Source organism: Chrysochloris asiatica, unplaced genomic scaffold, assembly GCF_000296735.1.
Source record: "Chrysochloris asiatica unplaced genomic scaffold, ChrAsi1.0 scaffold00058, whole genome shotgun sequence".
NCBI lineage: Eukaryota > Metazoa > Chordata > Mammalia > Afrosoricida > Chrysochloridae > Chrysochloris > Chrysochloris asiatica.
Genome location: NW_006408576.1, coordinates 10,805,084 through 10,829,322, shown reverse-complemented (window position 1 = coordinate 10,829,322; position 24,239 = coordinate 10,805,084). Strand labels below are relative to the sequence as shown.

General features: G+C 40.5%; 1 protein-coding gene across 1 annotated transcript; it reads right to left on the bottom strand.

Annotated features, from left to right (window-relative positions):
• Positions 1–13,310: 13,310 nt before the first annotated feature.
• On the bottom strand, positions 13,311–14,696 carry LOC102825362 (transcription factor SOX-11-like). Its single transcript, XM_006863974.1, has one exon. The coding sequence runs from the start codon at positions 14,652–14,654 to the stop codon at positions 13,311–13,313; it is 1,344 nt and encodes a 447-aa protein (XP_006864036.1). The 5' UTR covers positions 14,655–14,696.
• Between the last annotated feature and the right edge of the window lie 9,543 nt (positions 14,697–24,239).

Sequence of the window (24,239 nt, the reverse complement as noted above, 5' to 3'; positions counted from 1 at the left end):
TGTGAGTAATCCTATATATTTTCTTCCTAAAAATTTCTAATAAGTGCTAACATAACAGTTTGGAGATGATTGAATTATTTTAAGAGTCATTTCTCTTTTTTGCATTCCAATTCTTATGTGCTTTTTGATGGATGGAATGTGAGAACTGTCTTTAACTCTTAGCCTATCTTATCTACAGAACAATCCAGAGTGACCAACCACTCCTGATACACCATTAAAGATGGGGTGATTATGAATAATTATTATAGTAATTATGAGACTTTTGTTGCAACAGTTGAATGACTTCTCCACAATGCCTTTTCTAGGTCTCATCTAGGATGTGTAGATGGCATATTTCAAGTTTATCATATAAGGAAACTATGCTAAAAGGTATCTTCTGGCACACCAGTAAAGAAGTGCTTTTGATCTTCTCCTATGGGGTAGTAAACTATTGGAGACCAAGTCACAGATCCCAATGTCTTTCCTGCTTGCCATTTCTCCTCCAGGACTTAACAGACCTCTGTCCTGACACCATAATTATTCACCATGCTGGCCTCTTCTTTAATAACAAGGGTTTGTCATTCAGTATCTCCTGTCTAGCCCATCTTCCAAACAGTGACACAGAAGTTTTCTAATTCAGATTTCACTTCAGATTCATTCATTCAGTGGGTGTCATTTTAGCGAGCAACCCCTAGCTTTCTGTGCTAGGTTCTGGGGATACAGAAGGCAATAGTTTGGCTAAGGATCTCATTTGCTTCTCACAACCGTTTATATAAACTCTAGAATAAGACCCAGAGGAAACTGAAGCACAGTGAGGTTAGGTAACTTCTCCAAAGATACATGATAAGCAGTAAGAGGATTGCTCTTGGAAACCAAGCTGCTCAAGCTTCTAATGCCAGTACTATCACTTCACCCTTCCTCGCTTGACTTGGTGCTTAGATAGGGTGATCACATAGAATTTGTCAAACAAATTGAGTGAAAGGAAACTCTGCTAATTCTTAGCCAGAAACCCATGTGTTAACTGGTTTCATCCCAAGCAACCTCTTTAAAAGGAGATTTCTCTACAAATGCTTTCCCAATGACTAAATAGTTCAATGCCCAAAAAGAGTGCTCAAGATCTTCTTTACAACTGTCCTTCTCACCTCTTTCTCCATTCCCACTATCATCACAACCAAACAAAGAATCAGATTCAGACTTTTTCCTAACCCTCTTCTTTCCTCCCCTAATCCAAGCATAACAAAATCTCCTTTTCCTCATTTTGTAATCATTCTTCCTGCTGCCACCCCCTTAGTCCCATCACCACCACTTGGTTTTAGGTTTATCATTTCACCTCTGGATCCCTGGCAATGGTATCAGAGAAAATCTCCCTGCTTTGCTTAGGTAACTTGAACACCTTGTCAATCATGGCAGGGTTCACCCTAAGGTTGCTCTGATTTGCTTCTGGCTACACTTAACTTGCAAGGCCTTCTCTTCCTCTCCACCAGTGTCCCTCACCTCCTTTGTTACATCAGTCAAACTCATCTCAAGAAGTTTTTCTAACTGATCTCATCTGCCTCTGTTCAATTTTCTGAATTATAGAGACTGAGACTCCGACCTTATACATGGTAAAATCTAACTCACATGTGGTGATCCATTGTTTCGTCAAGCATTTTCAACTGATCCAACTAAAATGATGTATTTTGCCACTCTAGTTCATATGTTCTTGACAAGCAAAGGCTCTTGTATTATCTCCTGTTAATTTTTGGACCAAAAATGTGCTTATCTAGAAAACACTGTATCAAGTGAAAAAGGCTTTGATGAAAGTGATTCTTCCAGAACTTTTTTGTTTGATTTTAAATTATGTTAAATAGAAATATTTACGTAAAGATTTTATACTTCCCTACCTTCTTAAATAGACTATAGTGAACATAATTGAAGCTTTTTTTGATCACTTAGTCCGACTATTAGAAACACTGATTTTTGTAATGTGATATAATATAGGGATGCACTCAGAGATCATTTGAGTAGAGCTGTTTATCATTACACTAAATGATCCCAGACTTCCTGAGTTTTTGTTTGGTTTTTATTGCTTCCTTGTTAATCCCTCCACCCACCCCCAGCCCACCCCTCATGCTGGCTGTGTTCTTATATTCTCTTCTCCCCACTAAATGTGTTGCTTCTGACAGCCTATGAGTTAGAAAAACAAAAGTTTAACTATTATTGACAAAATAAGCATAGTGTTCAAGAAGAATTTTTTTTTTTTTTTTTAAGATGCTATATGTTGAACCAAATGAAACCTTAAGAGCAAATGAAACTGGAAGGACAAAGTTTGAGACAAGAGACTGCACCTAAAAGAGGTACTTCTCTGTAAAGGAGTAATAGAGAGTGGTGTGGCTCTGTAGGATAAGCATTGGACTACTAGTGACAAGGTCAGTGGTTCAAACCTACCAGCTGGTCCTTGGAAATCTTATACAGGGTCACTATGAATTGGAACTGACTCGACAGCACTTAACAACAAAGACACGATTGTGATAAGAATACTGAGCGATCTTGGGTCATTCTGAAGTAGTAAAGCTCTAAAATGCACAGCAATTCTAAATCTTGGAGGTAAATATTTCTTTAAAATAACCTTAAGATATGAGTGAATAAATCAGTGTTGTATTTGTGACAAAGAGCTCTGGTGGCTCAGTGGTTAAACATTCGGCTGCTAAGCGAAAGGTTGGTGGTTGAAACAACCACTCAGTCTACCTAGAAAGGTCGTGTAGTCTACTTTTGTAGAGATTATAACCTTCGAAATCTTTGGACAGTTCTACTCCCTCTTCGAGGGTCACAGTGAGTCAGAATCGACTCAATGACAGATTTGGTTTTTGGTTTATTTGGTGACGATGAAAATGCTTGACGTTTCTTTTTTTTAGTGTCGCTTTAATTATTATGACTTTTATTAAATATTCTCTCCATTTATTTCTCAATACCCTATTTAATATCTATTTATACTGTTTTTAGTTGGATTCACTGGGCTACAAATAATATAAACTCAGTCAAATAATTCACCAAAAAGTTTATCAGATATTCTTTCTTTGGTTACAGTTAATAGAAAATGCAAATAACTATGACTTAAAATATGGGGGCAATGTTTGGCAATGATTCAGCAGGTCAAGGGTATCAGCTAAGGGCTCTGGAATTTTTTCCCCCCTCTTTTCATGGTCACTTGATCACAAGTGCAGCTTAACCCCCCCACATTTAGTTAAAATAGAAGGGTGGGACAAATGCAGAAGAGTACATGCCAATTTAAATGTATTTCCCTATTTGTTTCACTAACAGCTTCTACTTAGCTCCCTGGCCAGACTGCATAGCCAGGCTACCTCTCTCAGTAAGGGAATGTAGCACTTTGGCTATTTCATTGCCATTTAAAACAAAAGTTAAGATTGTGTTAGTAAAGAAGGATGGTCAACTAACCATTGTGTATGACACCAGCTGCCTCAGCTGATCTACTGCAGGCAACCCTGATGAACTAGAGCCAGCATATCATTGGGGACCTTCTCTCCCCCAAACATGTAGGATTCTTTCTTTCAGGAGTCACATGATTCTCCCTCATGATTTCTCTGCTTCGCAATTTCTTTCTTCCATATTTTTCATTTTTCATCTCCTAAGGAGCTCCGGTAACAAATTGGTTACGAATCGGGCTGCGAACCTCAAGGTCCGCAGTTAGAAACTACCAGCTGTTCAGCGGGAGAAAGATGAGGCTTTCTGCTCCTGTAAAGATTTATAGCCTCGGAAACCCTGTACATGGTCCCTGTGAGTCGAAACCGACTCCACGGCACATAACAACAATTTCATATTGTCATGGCTATTCCAACCGTAAGATCTCTTCATGACCTTCCAACTTAACTCCTTTCAGATAACTAGTCTGCTTGTAAATTACAATTTTGGAGAGAAGTCTTGACATGTTGGTAGGTAGCCATGCAAGACAAATTAGCCACAACCAGGGACTTTTGGACAGTGAGCACACACATTATCCTATTTGCAGAAAATAATTGTTACCTATGATATGTAAATATACTCAATACACATTGGTGATTGCTTCATAGAATGGTAAATCTAAGGGGTCAAAAATTTTACCTATACAAATTTTTTCAGATTCACTCATGTGTTGCCTATTAAGACTGGATCCAATTTTCTGTCTAATCATAGATCACAAAATTTCTAACTATTCAGTCATACCAGATGACAAAATATAAAATGGTAGAATGAGTTGGAAGTCCTGATGTTGTGCTGTAGGATAAGTACTTCTAACCACTAAGTCACTGGTTCAAACCCACCAGCCACTCCTTGGAAACCCTATAAAGTTCTTTGGAACTGACTTGAGGGGACTTAACAACAAAGTGAGCTGATCTGCTATGGCCTCTTTCAAAACGAAACAAAACATCAAAATGAACCATTTTTTAAAATACAATTTTGATGTCCTTTGAACTATATTAAAATAAGGATACAATTATTTCAAGTTCACCAAGCTATTCATTCCAGAAAAAGTATTGACTTTTATGTAAAATAGATATATTTTGCAGTAAAATATTGTCTCCATTTGTATCAGGGAATCCTGTTAAGGTATATTTGTGTGTGTGTGTGCTATTTTATAGATGACTTATTACTAGAATAAAGGAAACCACCTCTTCCTTTCATTCCCAGATTTACTGGGAGAATGTCAAAGTCAACGTTTTCACATTTCATGTGTCTTCTTAAAAGTCCTATCCGTGATATTTTAGTCAGAAGTGCCTTTAACCACTAAACTTAAAATGATTTCTATTTTAAAAAATCAAAACAAAACAGAAACCCCTACATTACAAAGGGGCAGATATTACAATACATAGCATAAATAAAGTCATTTCAATGAGGAATTGGGAACATATTCAGGATCTCTTATTGTGATTTATCATAAGGAAATCTTTACTAAGTAAACATAAAATGGGGTCACATTTTATTTTCTTCAAATTATGAATATAAATAAATTTACCAAAGGGAAACACAACCTAAAATATTCAGGAAAAGAGCTTAAAACATTGAATATATTGTATAAAATTCAAAGATTTGCCATAGATAGGAATTTGTTTTATCATTTGTGTTTTAACATTTTGAAAGAACCTAAGAGTGATGGTGTTAATAGTGTACTTTGTAGTTTGTTACAATACAAGACAAACGTTTCTACAAAACCAAATTTAATATACAACAAACACTCACCATGTAAACACATCTTTTAAAAAATCTGTTGATAATTCCAAGGATCACTTACAGGCTTTCATAAAAGCATTTTATATCAAGAATTTCAGTACAGAATGATTTCTATGTCAAAATACATTTACACTGTAAAATGGTTATAGAAAAAAAAAAACAACAAAAAAACACAAAGAAATGAAGTTTGCTGGCATTGAATTTAATAGCAGAAACTGCCCCTGATATTTTTCCTTCATTTTCTACTTCAAACATTTCTGACAAAACATGTAAATCTATCCTTCTATACTCTATCCTTTTATTCACTCTATTTGCCAGTTTAAAATATTGAGAAGATAATCACCATGCTAATTCCACTTCTCTGCTTCTCTCAAACATGCCTAGAGTATTCACTGCCAGTGTGGTCTCTTCTGACAGCCATGTTGGGTACTTAAGTACTTTCCAACCTGTCAGTTACCAGTTTTGAGACAACACCTCAGGAATTAAATAGCAGTTTACCAAATGCAAAACTGGAAAAAATTCACATAAGAACCACAAGTGCAGATTGATCACACAATTTTATTAGAGTCTTTTGAACAAATGTATTCCTCTGTTAAAAACTCTTGCAAAAGAGACATTGGAGTGTACTATTTTCAACCCTGAGCATTAACACTGCATACCAAGGACGGTAGTCAAGAAGCTGGTTAGATTGGAGCACTAGCACAAGCCACTGATATTCTCTATGTGATCAGGTTTTTACAAAAAAATACATAGTTTTCAATAAATAATGCTTAATTTTACAACTTTGATACAGCAATGTCATACACTGTTTTAACACACTAAACTCTGCATGCTATATAGTCTACAAGAAGACAAAACTTCGCCATGCATTTTCTTTTTTTCCCCCCTAGTGCTATCAAACACTTCATCCTCCAGTGCACTGCCTCAGGTAGCTTTACCTCTCTCTGTTTCACAGCAGTAGGCTGTGCACTGGCATGCAAACCCTAAAAAAGGTCCCCCCACCCCACAAACCACTCAGACTTCTAAATTAAAGTGTTTTTCAGCTTTTCCGCTCCCAAACCTGGAGTGGCTATGAAAGTAAATTTCATGTGGCCTTGGAAAATACATACTTTCTTAACAGTGTCATGCTGAAAAACTGCTCTAAAACATCAGATGTTTCTGTCCCGGTGGCCATCACAAAGCATTGTGGAATGCTATAACCACTAGGAGTCCCATACTGGAAAAAATAGGCCTCCGTTTTAAAACAGTCCATTCAAAAAAGGATGTCACAGAACAAATGCAAAAGACTCTTAAACCCACAACATATGTACAAGCGTAAAAGTAGACAAATGGGAAATTAATGGTCATGGTGTATAACGTTTCTCCCCATGTGATACAGGGATGAGGCATACTGTTTTCGAACATAAACTGGATGGAAAAAAAAATGTGATAGAGGGCCCTTTGTCAATATTTATTTGATCAAAATTCTTTGTATGGTCCATTTTGGTTTGCAGTTTTTGTCTTTCTTTTTGAAGAGGGATATAATGTGGTATCATATTCAATATAACGTCAGTATATAAAAAAATCACCTAAAGGACCCTGGAGTAAAATTTATTTTTCACACATTTTCAATCTTTTTTGTCATATTGCTTTATTTTGTCATTTTCACAGCAGAGAAAATCTAGGTCTAAGTAACTACATAAAAGAAGTTTGATCAAACAATAAGACTGGAGCCTCCACATTTGCACTTCCAGGTTGTTTAAATCAATCTATTTGTCATTGAAAACCACAGCCTGACTTGATCATATTGCTTTTTAGTGGTTTGTTTTCTTTATAGAGAAGTTATCTGTTTGCAACTGCAGGCAATCAGAAGTTCTTAAGACATTTAAAACACTCCTATCTGTGCACTGGCAGAGGTATTGGATCTTTTAAGAGTATCTCTACCCAATAAAATTATTACTTTTATACATGGAATATTATGGACTTAAGTTTCCCTTTGTAAGCCATTTTATACTTTCTGCACTTTTGTGCTTTAATTGAGTATAAAAATAGGTCTCCTTTAAAATTCTGTTTATTTTAAGTTCACTAAAAAACTACTTGTTTGTGAAATTCTCTTATAAACTGCATCCACGTGGAATAGGTAAAACTAATTAGGCAGCTAATTGATTCAGGTAGTGTTACAAAAAATAACTACAATGAAAAAAAATGTTTAAATTCAAAAAAACAAGCCAGCAGTAAGTAAAATGGAAGAGAGCTCAGTTTACGAAATTTTGTGTAATCTTTATTGTGGCTGAAAACGTGGGCTCCACAGAAATGGGGTAAAAACTGAGTTATCAAGTAGCAGAATTTGCCAGGTCAAATAAAAGGGAATGTGGTAGAAAAAAAATCCAATCGAATGAACAGTGAGGAAAAAAAACAAACAAACAATAAATAAATAAACCAAATCTCAGAAAAGCATGTGCAATAGTCTTTACATGGAGACAGTTACTTTGGGAACTCGTAAATTCCTGTGTTAGGATACATAAGGCTCAGTCTTGTTATCCACACAGGTCCAGGCTATACAAAGGGTATTTGAAACTTGCATTCCTAATGGAAATTTTATAAAATTTGGCCCTTAGAATAACTGAGAAATATCCTGAAAAAAATCTTCCCTGAAACTGTAATAAAGGAAGTTTCTTATCTACTGATAAAATTGACAACTCAGTAAACTATTTTCACTGGTCTTCCTACATAAGAAAAAGCACAAATATATTTGCCTCAGAAATCTGTTAAAATCAAGGGACCACGCAGTAAAAGAGTATAAAGATTCTATAAATGGGAGAGTCCAAGAAAATCTCTCTCCAAAGTGTACGCAAGGATACATATGCACATTAGAAGAAAAAGTAAGAATATACATATTATTAATCATATCAGAGAATAAAAAAGTTAAGATTGATATAATATATTTATATTGAATGACTACTTTAAAATAGAGCAATTTATTTGCTTTATTTCTCAGATTCCTTGGGGCAAAAAAAAGGAACAAGTCATTTAAATTCTGAAGCAGAAAAACAAATCTACATTTCTTGCAGTGTACTGTCAAATAACTGGGGTTTCAATTTCCAAGTAAGAGAAAGACAAGTCCTGCCTTTTGACAGTCTTTTTCTTTCAAGGAAAAATAACTAAATCTTCCTGACTCTGCTATAAGAATGCATATTTAAATCACTTCCCCTTGATTAACATTAAAAAGAAACATCTCTGCCCAAAAGGGTGGCAAGATTTTTTTTCCTAGTTAAAGGATAATCATTCTACAAATAATTTGCCCTGTGACTGTAGTCATTCATAACATACATAATATTTGCAAAGCACAGTTTAAGTACACTGCCTTTTATTAGCATTATTTTTTAATAAAGGGGATGCATATCAGAGTGTAAGAACTGGAAGATTATTTCCACAGTTTAAAGTACTAATAAGAGAATGCTGGTTCAAGTTTTTAAAGATGGAAATCATCAAAATGCCATCATCATAGTCTGTGAACTAGTTATAAACAGCAGGATACCCACTGGCACATCACCCCATTCCATATGACCACTAAAAGATATTCTGTCAATGCTTCGTTTTAAAAAGGATTTACTTGAGACAAAAAAAAAAAAAAAAATGCAACTTATCTTTTATTGAGGACTATCCAGTGGCAAGAATACCTTGTGTATTATATGCTTCAGACATTCAATAAAGAATTAAGAATGATTTTCACAATGCATTCATCAAAAAGCCTTAAATATTGTTAGAGGCTCATTCAAGCGCCTGTCCTGAGTTCTAACAGGTTTTTAATTTAGGTGGCCAATCAATTAGTTTTCACTTACTTTACTAACAAGAACTTAGCTAAGTAGCTTTAAAAAAAAAATCATGACTCTTTTCATTATGAGACCAAATTATTACATCTTATTTATTTAACTTAAATTTTCTACCTCAACACAGAAACTGCCAAAGATTCATCTATGATGTAAACATAATACATGCAAGGTTTTCAAAATACATAGAATTAGCCTCACAAAATTTGGATACAGGGTTCGTATTTTCAACAAGTTTTAGAACTGCAGCAGAGGGACACCACATAAAATCACCAGCACAGAGAACTGTCAATTGTAAACCGCTGGTTCATTTATTCGTGGCTAAAATAAATGTCCGACCAATGACTTCATTAGTCTTATCATTTGAAGGGTACCCCCCCAAAAGTAAACAAAACCAGAAATCCAGTTCTATATTGAGAATTGTGTTAATACCATCATCACTTTCTTTTCCCAAGTTTACTACTGAAATCAGATGGCTGATTGAGAGGAAAAAGCTACCAAAAAAAAAAAAAAAAAACCCTCGGTCCATCGGTAGTCAAAGCTAGCAAGCTTTGCATCCCAGGCTTGGGGGCTGGGATGGAGGCTCGCCCAGGCAGGAGCTCGGTCCGCAGCGGGAGAGCTGAGGAAAGTGGGAGGGGGAGGAAGGAAGGGCGAAGGGCCCCCTTTGGCCTAAAAGCTCCTGGTAGTGCATGGACACTTCAATTAGCTTCGCAAAATCTCGGTAAAACTGGAAGGCGAAACCTTGTTAAATCATTATAGTAGGTTAAAAAAAAACCAAAAAAACACGACGTGGTGATTTTGCACCAAGTTTCAATTAGGCATTGAAAACCGCCCTCATTCCAATTCTTGCAGTTCCGAGGTTTAGCTCTTAGCTGTCAGGCAGAGACAGCGGCACCCATCAGCACCCTCCCTTCCTCCAGGCGCTGCCCCCCAGGAATGAAAGCAGTGAAGCAGGGAAGGAGAGGCTGAAGCCGGTGAAGCGCGTCCCCATCCGACCTCGCTACCTGGGGCCTGTCGTAGGGGTTCAGCGACAGGCTTGAAAAAAAAGAAAAAAAGGAAGGAAATGGCAATGGTACAGCAAATGGTCCCTAGTGGGCAGGGAGTGGGCGCGCGGGAGAGTCGCGCGCGTGTAGGGAAAACATTATGCACTAGTGTCACTCACTGCGACCGGCACCGGGGCACAAGACAGTTGAAAAAGAAGGGGGGGGGGAAAAAAAAGTAGCCAAGCTTCCCCGAGGCGGCAAGGCCCCGGGAGGCTGGTTCCCGGGGTGAGCCACTAGGCAGACTACGCTGAGAAAGGAGGGGCGAGGTGAGGATCCCCAAGCCCAGGGTGAATAGATTCAGAGTAACTATCTCCGCTATCTTGTAATTTTTCTGCTCCAGGGTTTGGCGGCTCCCCAAGCCCACTCCAATCCCCGGAAGACAAAACCGCTGTGTCTCCTAGGGGCGATGCAAGGTGAGTCAAGAAGCAAAAGGCGACCCTCCCCGACCTCCATCAGGAAACTCGTCCCCAGTGCATTTTTGAAAATGAGAACCAATCAAAGGATTGTTGGGAGAGGATGCCGAGAAGCTGGCAAAAGCTAAGACAGCCCTAGCTTTTCCATCTGAGCGCAGCAAGTCCCCACCTAGGCTCGCCCCTAGCCTCCAGCCCCAGGGTAGACTCTGAGAAGAGAGTGCGCGCCCCTCACCCCATTCCAGGACACTCCCACAATTCGGCCCAAATGCACACCCTGATAAAACTGCCCACTCCACGTTTCTCCTGCCTACTATCGAACTACCCATCCATCGTCTCCTCCCTTACCTTTCCCGCCCTCGGCTCAGCAGCTCAGCGTCAGCCAAGAACAAGAGACTACTCCTCCACGCCCCTGCACACGCGCGGGCCGGGAACCTTACTCCATCCTTCCTTTAGGTGCATCCCTTAACTTCCTCGCGCCTGTTTTTTCCTCTGGTCGCTTTCGACCTTGAGGAAATAAAAGGGAATACACCGAAAAACATCCCACCCCCCACCCCCAATCATTCGCTAGAGGTCAAGAACTGCGACTGCGCTTCTCGCCAGCATACACCTCTTCTCAAACTAGGAGATTGGCGGGGGAGGGAAAGAATTCAAAACGGAAAACCGCTGTCCCCACCCTCTGAAGAAAACGGCTGCCGAAAACCAGCAATCTGAGCTCCCCGAGCGCACACTCCGCCGTGGGTGGGTAATTCCCTACGGGTATCCACTGACCGCCAACCGCCAGGTCAGGTCGTTCAGCCCAACGGAGAATAAGTACATCAACTAGAGTAGAAAACTGACCTAGCGAGCCTGAAATCCTGTCTTCTTCAAATATCCACCCCTCCCCCGGCCATTTTCCCAAGCCTCTCTCTGCGCCGCCTGTCAAGATGGGAGGGTAGAGGAAGGCGGGAGGGCGGGAATGGAGAAAGAGGAGGTGAGAAAGGAAATGGGGGTGGGAGGGTGGCAAAGAGAAAGAATACTCCTCCTAGGCCTTTAATAACTAGCTGGAGGAAGAGGAAAAAGAAATCCGGATATTACTCGGCTAGTCAACTGAGCATTTTTGAGCCTAACCCCTTCCTAAATGTGTAATTCTCTTCCCTCCCACCCCCCATCCGCGCATGCTACAGCCTCACTATCGAATGCGCTGCGACAATAGGACCTCCGGTTTGACTTCCATGGAGACTATTGGCCATGCGAGTTTCTATCAGTTCCAGCTGATTTATTAAAATTGTCAAGATACAGACTTCCAGCACCAAAAATTAAAAAAAATAAAAATAAAAACGGCGATGTTGACAGTGCATGAGTCTGCTTTGCCACCATTTGCTACAAAATTTGCAGATGGTCTGTACTTTATTAAGATTATATTGCACAAAATGAGAAACTTTTCAAACTATGTGCCTTATTATTATTATTTTTTGCTAAAAATCGAGAATCCAGTTTTCAAACCTTCCATCTGGGGCCCCATCCACATATCACAGCGTATGAGATACATAAAGTCCTACTATAGTACAGTACATATACAATCTTTAAACTAAGATAACAGCTCTGAGGTCTATATCACCATTTTCAATAAATCTTTACCTACAAATATTGAACAAATCTCTACTATAGCTGTACAAAAAGAAAGGTTTTTTTTTTTTTTTTTAAACCACAAGGCCTTTAGATGCAAGGATTATTTAAAAATTTTAATCCTTTTTAAACCAGGACATAACGTACCAACATACTTGCATGCTAAAAAACGGAGGAAAAAAAAGAAATCAAAAGGGAAGAAGTGCCTGAAAGTCTTACTGAAAAAACACAGCAAGAATGTTCCCTTTTCACTGTACAAAAATACGCCTGAAAATATATTAATTTTTAAAAAAGACTGAGGTCTGTTATGTATCAAAAATGTTTCAATACCTTTTGTACTGAGGTCTAGGCTGTCTGGTATTCAATCAAGGAGGTATAAGGGAACAAGTTACAAAAAAAAAAGTTGGCAAGTAGAAATCACATTTGTAAAACCATAAACAATTTGATCTGAAAAGTAAACTCTGATCTTGTCAGTTCACAGTTTTTTGTTAGCGTTTGTACAGTCTGCATTTTTTCAAGCTCCCTGCAGTTTTGTTAAGAATCGGATGCATAGAAGACATCAGTTTTCTCCCTCCAAAAAAATAAAATAAAATAAAAAAGTTGTAATGGTCCCTTTTTTGTTTTTGTTTGCTTGAAAAAAAAAAAAACAAAACAAAACAAAAAACACCAGTTCTTTAAGATCTCTTAAGGAAAAAAAAATTTCCACAAACTCCCTAGAGTAACAGTTGTGCTGCCAAAAGGCTCCTCTGCAGACGTCTTCCAGATTTCAATCAAAGACCGACAAGCTTCAAACAGCGCCTTCCGGAGCGGTTCCTCCCTCCCCTCCCCCGCCCCGTCCCCTACGCCTTTGTTGAAATCACGAATTTCAGGAAAAGAAATATTAATTACAAAAACACATTTGGGGGTGGGGGAAATCACAACTCCAGACTAGGTATGCAACTACCTTGAGACACGATCAAGGGGAGCGGGGGGGGGGGGGGGGGGGGGGGGAAAAAAAAAAAAAAAAAAAGACAGAAAAAAATGTTTTGAAACTACTAATTTCACTTTAACTCCACCAAAATTTTCATCATCTTTTCCAATTTCTTTGCGTCACGACATCATATCAAAATCATCAGCATCTTCTTCGCTTCCCTCCACCCTACCACCACCACCACCACCACCACCACCACCACCACCATCATCATCACGATTTTCTCCCAAGGAGCCCTGCTCTGCACCCGTCGAGAGAAAAGAGCAAGAGAAGCTGGGCGTCCCTTTCAATACGTGAACACCAGGTCGGAAAAGTTCGCCTCCAGCCAGTCCCCCGCGATCATCTCGCTCAGCTCTGGCGTGCAGTAGTCGGGGAACTCGAAGTGGGAGCCCAGGCTACCCTCGCTGAAGGAATCCAAATCCTTATCCACCAGCGAAAGGGACAGGTTTCCCGCTGCCGAACCGGCCCCCAGCTGCTGCTCGCTGGTGGTGTGCGGGTTTTGGGAGAAATTCAAGCTCAGGTCGAACATCAGGTCGTCGGTGTCCTCGCCGCTGCTGCTGCTGCTAGAAGATGAGGAAGAGGTGGAGACAGAGCGCGAAGACGCGGGCGATAGCCCGGGCTGCGCTAGCGGCTGCGTGTTCTGCTTGGTGATGTTTTTGAAGCTGTAGTAGAGGCGGCTGGCGCTGCCGCCCCCGGCGTGGCCCACCGCGCCCGAGGTCGCGCCGGCCCGTACCTCGTCGTAGAGGCTTGCGCCCTCGGTGGACTCAGCCGAGCTGCTCAGAGTGGGGCTGGCGGGCACTTTGGCGACGTTGTAGCGTCTCAGCAGCTGCTGCTGTTGCTGCCCGGGCGGCTGCAGGAGCTGCTGGTGCGGGTGCTCTTCGTCCTCCTCCTCCACCTCTTGCTTGATCCGCAGCTGCAGCTCGTCTTCATCCTCGTCGTCCTCATCATCCTCATCCATGAAGACGCACTTGACGGTTTTGCTGGCGCCGCCGCCCCCTGCGCCGCTCACTTTAAGGCTGCCAAACACATAATCGTCGCCACCATACTCCCCATGATGAGCCGCTTTGCCTGCTCCGGTTTTGGGACAGGGGGCCACAGAAGCCGTGGTGGCCGCGGGGGTCTTCAGTTTGCTACATTTCTTGCTCGACCCCTTGGAGTTCTTGCCGCTGCCCGCGCTCCCGCCTGCGCCGCCACTACCGCCTGCTGCACTTTTCTCCGGGCTTTGGCTGGTATTGGGCTTGGCTGAGGGGTCCATTTTGGGCTTTTTCCTGGGCCGGTACTTGTAGTCGGGGTAGTCGGCCATGTGCTTGAGTCTCAGCCGCTCCGCCTCCCGGATGAACGGGATCTTCTCGCTGTCTTTTAGCATTTTCCACCGTTTGCCCAGCCTCTTTGAAATCTCCGCGTTGTGCATGTCGGGTGACTGCTCCATGATCTTCCTCCGCTCGATCTTAGACCACACCATGAACGCGTTCATCGGCCGCTTGATGTGGCCGGACGCCGTTTTGCACCAGTCCGGGTCGCTTTCGTCCAGGGCTACAGGGCTACAAGCCATGAATTCGCCCTCCTCCGTGTCCATCGCCTCCCGGGGCAGGTTGCTCTCAGTTTCCAAGCTTTCTGCCTGCTGCACCATGATCCACTGAGATGCTTCGCGTTCCAACCAAAGCAACTTGGTCTCGTGAAGAGATCCCCCTCCCCCTTCCACCCCTCCACCTTCCCTGGCAAGTTGCAAAGTCCTCGGCACCCCGCGTCGGCTGGTCCCCCCCTCCCCCCCGCCCCCCCTTCCAGACTGTACACAGCGGCTGCGGCTGCTTCGGCGGCGACGGCCGCCTGTTCTCTGAGTAGCTGAGACTGCTACAGGAGTGGCTGTGGCGGCGGAGACGGCGCGGCGGCAGTCGAAGCAGCCCAGGACCCCTCTTCTCCAGCTAGTGTGCTACTGCCGCAAGCGCCGGACCAGAGCACTCCCAGGCGCGCGCGCTCCTTCTGCAAAAAGTTGAGGGCTCTCTCCCAACTAGTTATCAGGGTGTCATATGGGTGACATCACTCCCCTTGCTAGCCAATAGCTAGGAGCCGGCTCCGCCCATCTCCCTTTATTAAATCTGCAGCACCACCCCTTTCACCCCGCCCTCAGGGCTCCTTTAGAAAGATGGGGGGCGGGGTACAACGAGGAGGAGGGATGTCTAGAAACATGTTATTTAAAAAAAAAAAAAAAAAATCCGCTTGTGTGCAATATGTGTCTTCTCTCCGGGAAGAGCAGTAGCTGCTAACGGTGTGGTGAATGGACGGGCACAGAGCGAATGGGGGCAGTCTGGGTACTGGCGCGATCCGAAAACGAGATCCCCAAGACAAGCTTGGCTCACCCTTTATGCCCAGTGCCCAGGAGGAATATCTGTGTGGGAGCAAACAGCCGCGCGCTCTCACTTTCTCATTTGCACACACACTCAGGCACACGCACAGCCTGAGACGTGAGGAATTTCAGCGTGAGGATTTCGCCGCTCCAGCTCACACACCGAGATTTCAGTTACTCTCCCAGTCGCCGCTGCCCTGCAGCCTGCATTTCTAGAGCTGTCGTCTGCCTACTGCGCTTTCAGTCAACTGAAGGTGGCGCTTTAACACAGCAACCTTACTCGAAGACACGTGGGCTATTTTTTCCCCTTTCCTTTCTCTAAGGCAAGAAAATCAATTTAAAGCCCCAGAGGTTGTATTTTGTCTCCGCCGTATGCATTTATGTGTTTTGTCCTATTCCTCCTTATGTTTTTTCACCCTCTATCATGTTTGGCTTTACTGCTTTGAGGGTTTTGTTGTGCCTGGCCTCTCCCGGCCTGCCCCGCCCCCAAGGCGGAGGTTAGAGTAACGGTCTGTAGGGTTTTGCTTTTGCTTAGCTTTCCCATTGAATTTGACCAACTCCCGGAGCTGTTTCTAAATCAAACCCTGGTTTTCTCGAGTCCTATGAGCTTTAGCACACGCCTCCTCCTCCCCTCCAAATTGATCACTTGTAAAAAGCTCCTGGCTCTTTCTTCTGCTCTCTCTCTCTCTTCCCTCTCTCGCCTTCTCAAGCCCCCACCACCACCACCACCCACCCCGTCCCTTTCCTTCTTCCCCATACTCCTTTCTACATTTTCCTTGCTTCCCCTTCTCCCTTCTCTGCCAAAACCTCCCTCCCAGAACGGTCAAATCCCGAAATCTAACAGTTGCAAGGGAGCGCGTTTTTTGGATAATTTGCTATTTTATCTGAACAATATAAACCAAAGGGAAATCAAGGTGCATTCCAAGTAGCAAGTTCAGATATTTCCTTTATGTAGAAAGGTGACAGGGTAGATTATGTAAAACAGTCTCAGACCACGACAATCTTGCTGTTAACATCGACTTTCGTTTTTTCTTTATTTAGTCTCAACTCTTCATCTATGGATATTCTGGGGGCAGTGAAAAGAAAACCACAGCTTCCTATTTATTGTCTTTCATCATCTGTCGTCTCCACTCCCTCCAATGTGGGGAGCTGGCAACTTCGAATAATTCCCAAGATACTGCCTGCCCAGGAGAGAGTCTGCTCACCAGAGAAGTCAGCTTCTTAGAACTACTTGAATTGTCCAAACCCATTTCCTTTTAGGTGTCCTCCCTAGAAAATACTGTATTACTTTAGTATTTCATTTTCCAGAGGATTGTAATAAGAAAGTGATGCCATGTTCCCTTGGTATCACTTTATGTTATTAAAAAATCATTGCCAATGCTGCTATATCCACCTTCATGAAAAGCATTGCATCAAATATTTGCAATATTCAGGCCAATTTAAATCTTGAAAATTCTGGAAATTTGCTTTTTAGGACTATCTGAACCAAAGATTTTACAATTATTTATACTGGATGACCTAAAGTCTCAAGCAAGATGTGTAAAACCCAAGACCGTATGTGAGAAATTCATCTTCATTTACTGGAGGCAACTACATTATCTTGTTTTTCTCACACCTCACACCATTTTCCATCTATTGCAAACACCATAGGGGCTTGGAGTGGAATGAATGGTAAATCTACACCCCTCTTATTCTAACACATGACAAATCCACACCCTGCATAGGGTTTCTGAAGAGCCGCTGGTGGGTTTGAACTGCTGATCATGTGTTTCAAAACCACCTTGCAATCCAGTGCTTATCTTACAACAGCACACTAAGACTCCACACCCTAGATAGAAGGCTTGTAAATTTTTGGTTCAGCTGTATTACTTTCACGCAAATCTGAGAGCACCTAGCAATTTAGACTTAAAGAAATGGATTTGAAAATCTTTGGCAAATTCAGTATTTATTTGCCCTATTCATTCCATAAGGAGCTCTGGTAGCGTAGTGGTTACGAATCGGGCTGCAAACCTCAAGGTCAGCAGTTCGACCAGCTGTTCCGCGGGAGAAAGATGAGGCTTTCTGCTCCCGTAAAGATTTACAGCCTCGGAAACCCTGTATGGGGTCGCTATGAGTCGGAACTGACTCCACGGCACATAGCCATTCATTCCATAGCAAAAATTAACCTTAACTTTAGTATGTGTTTAATTTGAATATGTTGTTATTAAGTGCCATCAAGTTGGTTCCAACTCATAGCAACACTGTATATGGGATTTCTGAGAAACAGCTGGTGGGTTTGAAATGCCAACCTTGTGGTTCACAGTCCAGTGCTTATCCTACAGTGCCACACCAGAAATTTTGTAAGACTGAAAAATAATGGATTTTATTTTCATACTGCCATGACCTTCTTAGAGGAAATGGAAGTTAAAAATTACCATTTCAAATGAACCATCATTTCTTTGAGAAGATAAACTGGCATAAAGGAGTTGTTTGTCAGTGTGAGAGAGAGAATGGCAGGTAAGAGGTGTGACTTGATGAGTCTTTCAATAAACACATTGCAGAGATTGGGGATGGTAAACCCCATACTACTGATCTGTATAGGAATGCGCAAAAGCAGACTTCTCCACAAAGTAAGAGTTAATTTATGTGTGTATGTCTATTTATATATGAGAAACCCTATACAGGGTTGCTGTGAGTTGTAACCAATTCAAAGGCACTTAGCAACATTTATTTGTAAGTACAATTTTCCTACTAACAGTAGGCATGGTTAGATATACAATTAATGCTCAGAGTCTTAAGATTCAAATTTGCTTAAGAGTCACAAATGGCTGTTTTTAATGGTTATTACCATTATCTTTTTATAATTGCATTTTTACCATTTAATGATACACAATTCAGATGAAAAAATTTCACTTATGAGGTCTATTATATAGGGAGATATAGTCTCCAAAATTTCTCAAAATGATAATAACACAATCAGGAAAAATAATTAATGTATATTTTTCCCCTTAAGAAGAAAAAATTTAACTAAGCAAATAATACTCTAAAAATATCAATTAAAATATCATTTTAATTGGACAAACTATTTTTAGAAATATGAAGGGCTTCAAAAAGTTAGTGTGAAAATTCCATTATCTTTTAATTCCATTTCTCCATTTTCCATAGCTCATATTTCAGCTGCATGAATTTTTCCATCTCGGAAGAAATGTCATACAGTTGGACAGACTCTTCTTTTCTTCTCTCTTTACCTATTCCTCACGACTAGTTCTTCTACTTCTTTGTGTTCAGCTACATCTCAGATTCAGACGTGAATCCTGAGTTTACATCTGATTATCTGCCTAGTAAACATTTTGTTTTGGATGCCCCTCACACATGGTGCTATGCACTTGTTGAACTCACCCTATCTTCAAAACATTCACACATCCTATTCTTCACTGCTGCTTTTCTTTTATTCGCTAACCGGGTAAATCATATCATCACATACATGTTGTTTAAAATAAAAGTGTGGGAGTTATCCTGGAATCTTCACCTCACATATACCAAAACACTGGAGGTCTCTATAAAGTGAATATTACTGTCTCAAATAATTCCATGTCAGTCTTTGTAACCTGAATCCTTTCTAACTCTCCAAATCTTGTCTTTATCATTCTTATCACTGTGTTTTCATTCTTCTCGCTATGCTTCAGAACTTTTGCATTGTACTGTATCCACTTAGAATTTTCTTTTAAATTTATCTTTGGGTATTCAACTCCTTCACTCCTGTGAAAACTCAGGTCCAATGCTCAGGGACCTCTCTGACCCCACTGTGTAAGGTAGTTTTATATATGCATCCTCTAAACAGGAGCACATACTAATGAATCTTATTATCCTATTTGGTTCATCAGAACACATTTTAATAGCTAAAATGATCTTGTTTATTTTTTCATTCATTTATTATCTGAGCCATCCCACTAGATAGTATGTTCCATAAAAGCAAGAGCATTAGGACCTGGTAGCATAGGGCTGTGACTTTCAAATTTATTTGGACCATGATCTGCCACATAAAATCTGAGGCATTATGACTGAGTACACACGCTATACATATATCGTATAACAGAACCTAGCATTTCACAAATCAATATTTCTCCTTTATTGCAATTCAGGCTGTTTTTTATTCTATTCTATTCTATTCCATTCCTTTAAACTATATTATTTAAAACCCACTGACTAATGAAACATTATTGTAATATCAAAAACAGTGGCTTGGATATGGAGAACTGAGGCTTTCAAATATTCTGTCCTGGTGTGACAATGGAGTATAATGTGCTAGACTGCATGTTCAGTTTGAGCAGCAAGGTAGGTGGTTCCAACCCACCTCAGAAACCCTAGACAGGGTCACTATGAGCAGAAATGGACTCAACAGCATTAAAAATTTTTAGTTTTAGTTTTATTACTAAATTACTTAACATCTCCTGTCACTCAGTTTTCTCATATCATAGTAACCACCTCCTAGAATTATTATGATAATCAAATTAATGAATACATCTAAAGTACTTAAGGGTGCACAGTGACTCTATAGGATAAGCACAGGATTTTTAACCACAGTGTTGGCCGTTCGAGCCCACTAGCTGCTTCATGGAAGAAAGATGAGATTTTCTGTTCCTGCAGAGATTTACAACCTCTGAAACCGTATCCAGGGTTGCTATGAGTCGGACCTGAGTCAGTGACATTTGACAACAACAACAAAAGTGCTTAAACAATACTAGATACAATATAAAATGTCAATAAATGTTATAATACTATTAATCATTATTTTAATATTTCTCCAGTGCCTAAAGCAGTTCCTGGCACATCCAAGTTGTAGCAATTCTGTAAATAAATCTTCACTGAATGAAATCCCATGTTTCTTCACTCTCCACAGTAAACTGAGACAATTCTCCCAACTAAGTCATTCTTGAATTCATTTTGTCCTCTCCATTTTTGTCATCACTGTGTAAATTCAGCCTTTTGTAGTATTCAATTGGATTTCTGCAATAAGTAGTTAACTGGTCTCCCTAACCACACACTGCAACCAGACTATTCATTGTAATATACAACTTGAACCATATAACTCCCCAACTTCATGTTCAGTGAAACCCCTCCACCTTTAGAACAAAAGCCACTATTCTTTGCAATGTAAGTTGTTGTTTTTATTGTTAAGTGCTGTTGAGTTGGTTTTGATTTATAGTGACACTGTATAGGGTTTCTGAGGAGTGCAGCAACCTTTTGTTTAGCAGTCCACTGCTTATCCTATAGAACTCCTGGCAATGTAAATAAGGTGTGACTTCTTTCTTTCTTTTTTTTTTTTTGCCTCTCTAGCTTCCTCTCTTTCAAAATTAACAAAAACAGAGGAGCAGAAGGATAATGGCTTACAAACTTATTTTGATCATGTCCTGCCACATAAAATACATTTTTACATCGTAGCCCAGGATGAGCACACTGTACATTCGTATAAAATTGGAGCTAACTATAAGAGGGATCAGGAGCGCTGATAGTGTAGTGATTTCGATTCTGGCCACTAACCTCAAGGTCAGCAGTTTGGAACTACCGGCTATTCCATGAAAGAAGATGAGGCTTTTTGTGTCCCATAAAGATTCACAGCCTCGGAAACCCTATTCAGGGTCACTATGAGTCAGAACCAACTCCACAGCACATAACCACCACCACCATAAGAGGGATGTCTGTGGTTCAAGATAAAACTGTTTCATATGTTCACACTTTTCCTATTAGGCAGGTATTTGTCAGAACATGACTTCTTTTACAATTTAAACTGACTTAATTTTCATTTAAAAAGAAACGTATTGATTTATTCATTTGGGGGGATGCTATGAAAAAGACATAAAACTGGTTACTGCAGGGTTAAGAAAAAAAATTTTAATAAAGGAATAAAATAACTGTGTCCCCCAAAATACATTTGGGGGCATGAATTTTTAATGTTAATTAAGCTGCAGTATTATACAGTGCACACTGGTTTCTTGGGTGCTTTACTTCTTCATGTGCCCCATATATTGCTCCAGAAAAGAATGGGCCTTAAGAAGCAAGGGTGAATAGATGGATCAATGTATTACTCCTTTATAGATGAATAAAAAAGAGAGATGTGCAAGATAAAGCGATGCAAGAGCATGCTTTCTAGTATTGGACTCTATAAGGGAAGGGAAAGAGGCCAAATGTCTTTCCTCACTAGATTTGAAGGTGACAATCTTTAATTGAGAGTCCCGGTATAGTGCTGTAGGATAAATACTGGGTTTCTAACCACAAGATTGGCAGTTCAAACCCACAAGCCACAACTCAGAAACCCTATGTAGAGTCGCTTTGAGTGGAAACCCACACTCCATAGCACTTAACAAAAACTGTCTTCAACTGAGACATTGTTTCCTTTTCTTTCTGCTCTTCTATCATAAATATGTTTTTTTTTAAATATATGATTTTGCATGTGTTAAGTGTGATTGTATGTTTAAAAACAAAAAACATTGTCATTAAGTTGATTCTTTTGGGTATTTTTTTTTTAAGTGCCATTGAGTTGGTTGTGACTCATAGTCATCCAGTATGTGGTTTCTGAGGAGCAGCTGGTGATTTGAACTGTCATCCTAGTGGTTCACAGTCCAGTGATGATCCTGCAGAGCCACACCAGGATTCCAGTTGATTGTTTAAAGGAAAGTAAAATAAAAGGGAATGGATAATCAATTTTGAAAACACAATTTTAAAAGTCTCCAAATCTGATTTGCCTTAATCTCATAGAGAAACATCCATGTTCATAGCTGTGGATGTGTCTTTATTTTAAATGATGAAAGCTGAGAGAAGTGGATATAGGAGAGCTAATAACTGTCTGCCCATGAGTGTCTGGTAGATTTCAGATATTTGGAGACTACAACCACAAGAGGAAGGAGACTATTAATAGGCTTTTTAGGGAAGGTGAAATCTTGCTTAGGTCAAAAGCAGCACCTTTTCCTCCAACTTAGTTAGAGATTGTAAAGCCCTAGAAATGGCTATGACTAAGCCGCTGAGCTGTGCCCTGTGCTGCATCCCCTCCCCCCCTCCATGGGCCCTGTAATCAACTAAACCTTTTCTTAATTGACTCTTGCACCCAGAAGTCTATTTTTGTTTTCTTTTCTGACCCATGCTCAGTCAGCTCTTCCTCCCCTTTCTCTCATTTTTTTATGTTTAGAATAGCTAAGATATTTCTTTTCTCATCATGAAATATTTATATTTTTTATGTTACCCCTATGGTATAAGCAGACTCCTTGTGTGGCGCTGTCTGGTAACTGGACTGTTAACTGCATGGGTTTGTGACTCAGAAACCCCATACATGGTAACTATGATTCTTAAGTGACTCGATGGCACTCAGCAGCAGCAGCAACAACAACAATGGTATAAGCAGAGCTGTGTATTATGCACGTAATTATTAAATTCTAAATAATTATAGCATGAACAAGGAGTAGAGCTGAAAACAAACCTTCTAGGGTGACATGGGTATTACATCTTTCCTTAGAGAACGCAAAAGCTAAAGAATCCCTAGGTGAATCCCTGGGTGGCACAAATGATTAAAAACTTGACTACTAGCCAAAAGTCGCTGGTTGGAACCCACCCAGAGGCACTTCAGAAGAAAGACCTGGTGATCTCCTTTGAAAGGTCACAGACTTGAAAATCTTATGGAGCACAGTTCAGCTCTGCAATCATGGAATTGCCCTATGTTTAACTCAAGTCCACCTGGTTACTCATACCATTAACACTCATCATCAATAAAGTAGCTACTAGCTGATGTTTAAAAGTAAATAGAGCAGGCTTATTGGCAGGAGGTGAAGGAAGGGATGGCAAGAGTACCCACTGTTGTTGTTGTTAAGTGCTATTGAGTCAGTTCTGACCCATAGCGACCCTGTAGAGGGTATCTGGGGAACAGCTGGTGAGCTTGAATCGCCGATCTTGGGGTTCAAACCAACTTTGCATTCCTGCGTATTAACTCACAGCACCACGCCACGATTACAAGAGTATCCATATCACTATAGAAATACACCTGTGCAGAGTGAGGACTAAAAGCCAGGGATAGCCTAATTCTAGCTCTGACATGTGACTTTAGAAGCACTGAATATTTGCTTTGGACCTTGGCATCCTCATCTCTAACGTGAAAATTTCTGAGGAGTTCATTGTCAAGGTCATTTTAGCTTCTTAAACATTTTTGTTTTTACATTGCTAATAATGCTCTTCCTATAGAAGTCAACTAAGAAGCATTACTTTGGTTCCACAGTCAATCTCAATTTTGGCATCTATGGCTTATGTTAAGAAAAACATCTGAGCATTTTATCGTGATTTGGGTAATTTTAGGTATTTATTATTTGCTTACCTTACATTAAAAAAAAAAAAAAGGCACCTAAAAAAAAAAAAAAAAAAAAGGCACCTATTCATTGTATAAAACCTGGACAGTAAGAAAAGCAATATTTTTCTCACCCTCCATTTATACAGTGGCACGTATTCATTGTGCCTGGTGTGGCACTGTGGATTAAAGAGCGGGACTGCAAAGTCGGTTTAAACCTCAAGGTCGCAACGATTCAAGCTTACCAGTGGCTCTTCGGAAACCCTGTACTGTATAGAGTCCTGGTGTGGCGCTTGTTGAGTTAGTGCGCTGGAGCAGTTAAAGCTCACCGGATACCTCTCAGAAACCCTATACAGGGTCGCTATGGGTCAGAACCTACTCAATGGTAATAACAACAACATGGATTGGAACTGACTCGACAGCACTTAACAACAACAATGGATTCATTGTAGAACCTCTGAAAAGGAAGAAAAGCAACATATTGTATACGTATTATATTTATGACAGCCTCATGAATATTCAAACCCCATATGTATATAATATATTGCTTTTCTTACTTTCCATAT

Bases quoted from the DNA above. Each gene is read 5' to 3' on its own strand.
- LOC102825362 (XM_006863974.1), bottom strand. From the start codon at position 14,654: ATGGTGCAGCAGGCAGAAAGCTTGGAAACTGAGAGCAACCTGCCCCGG.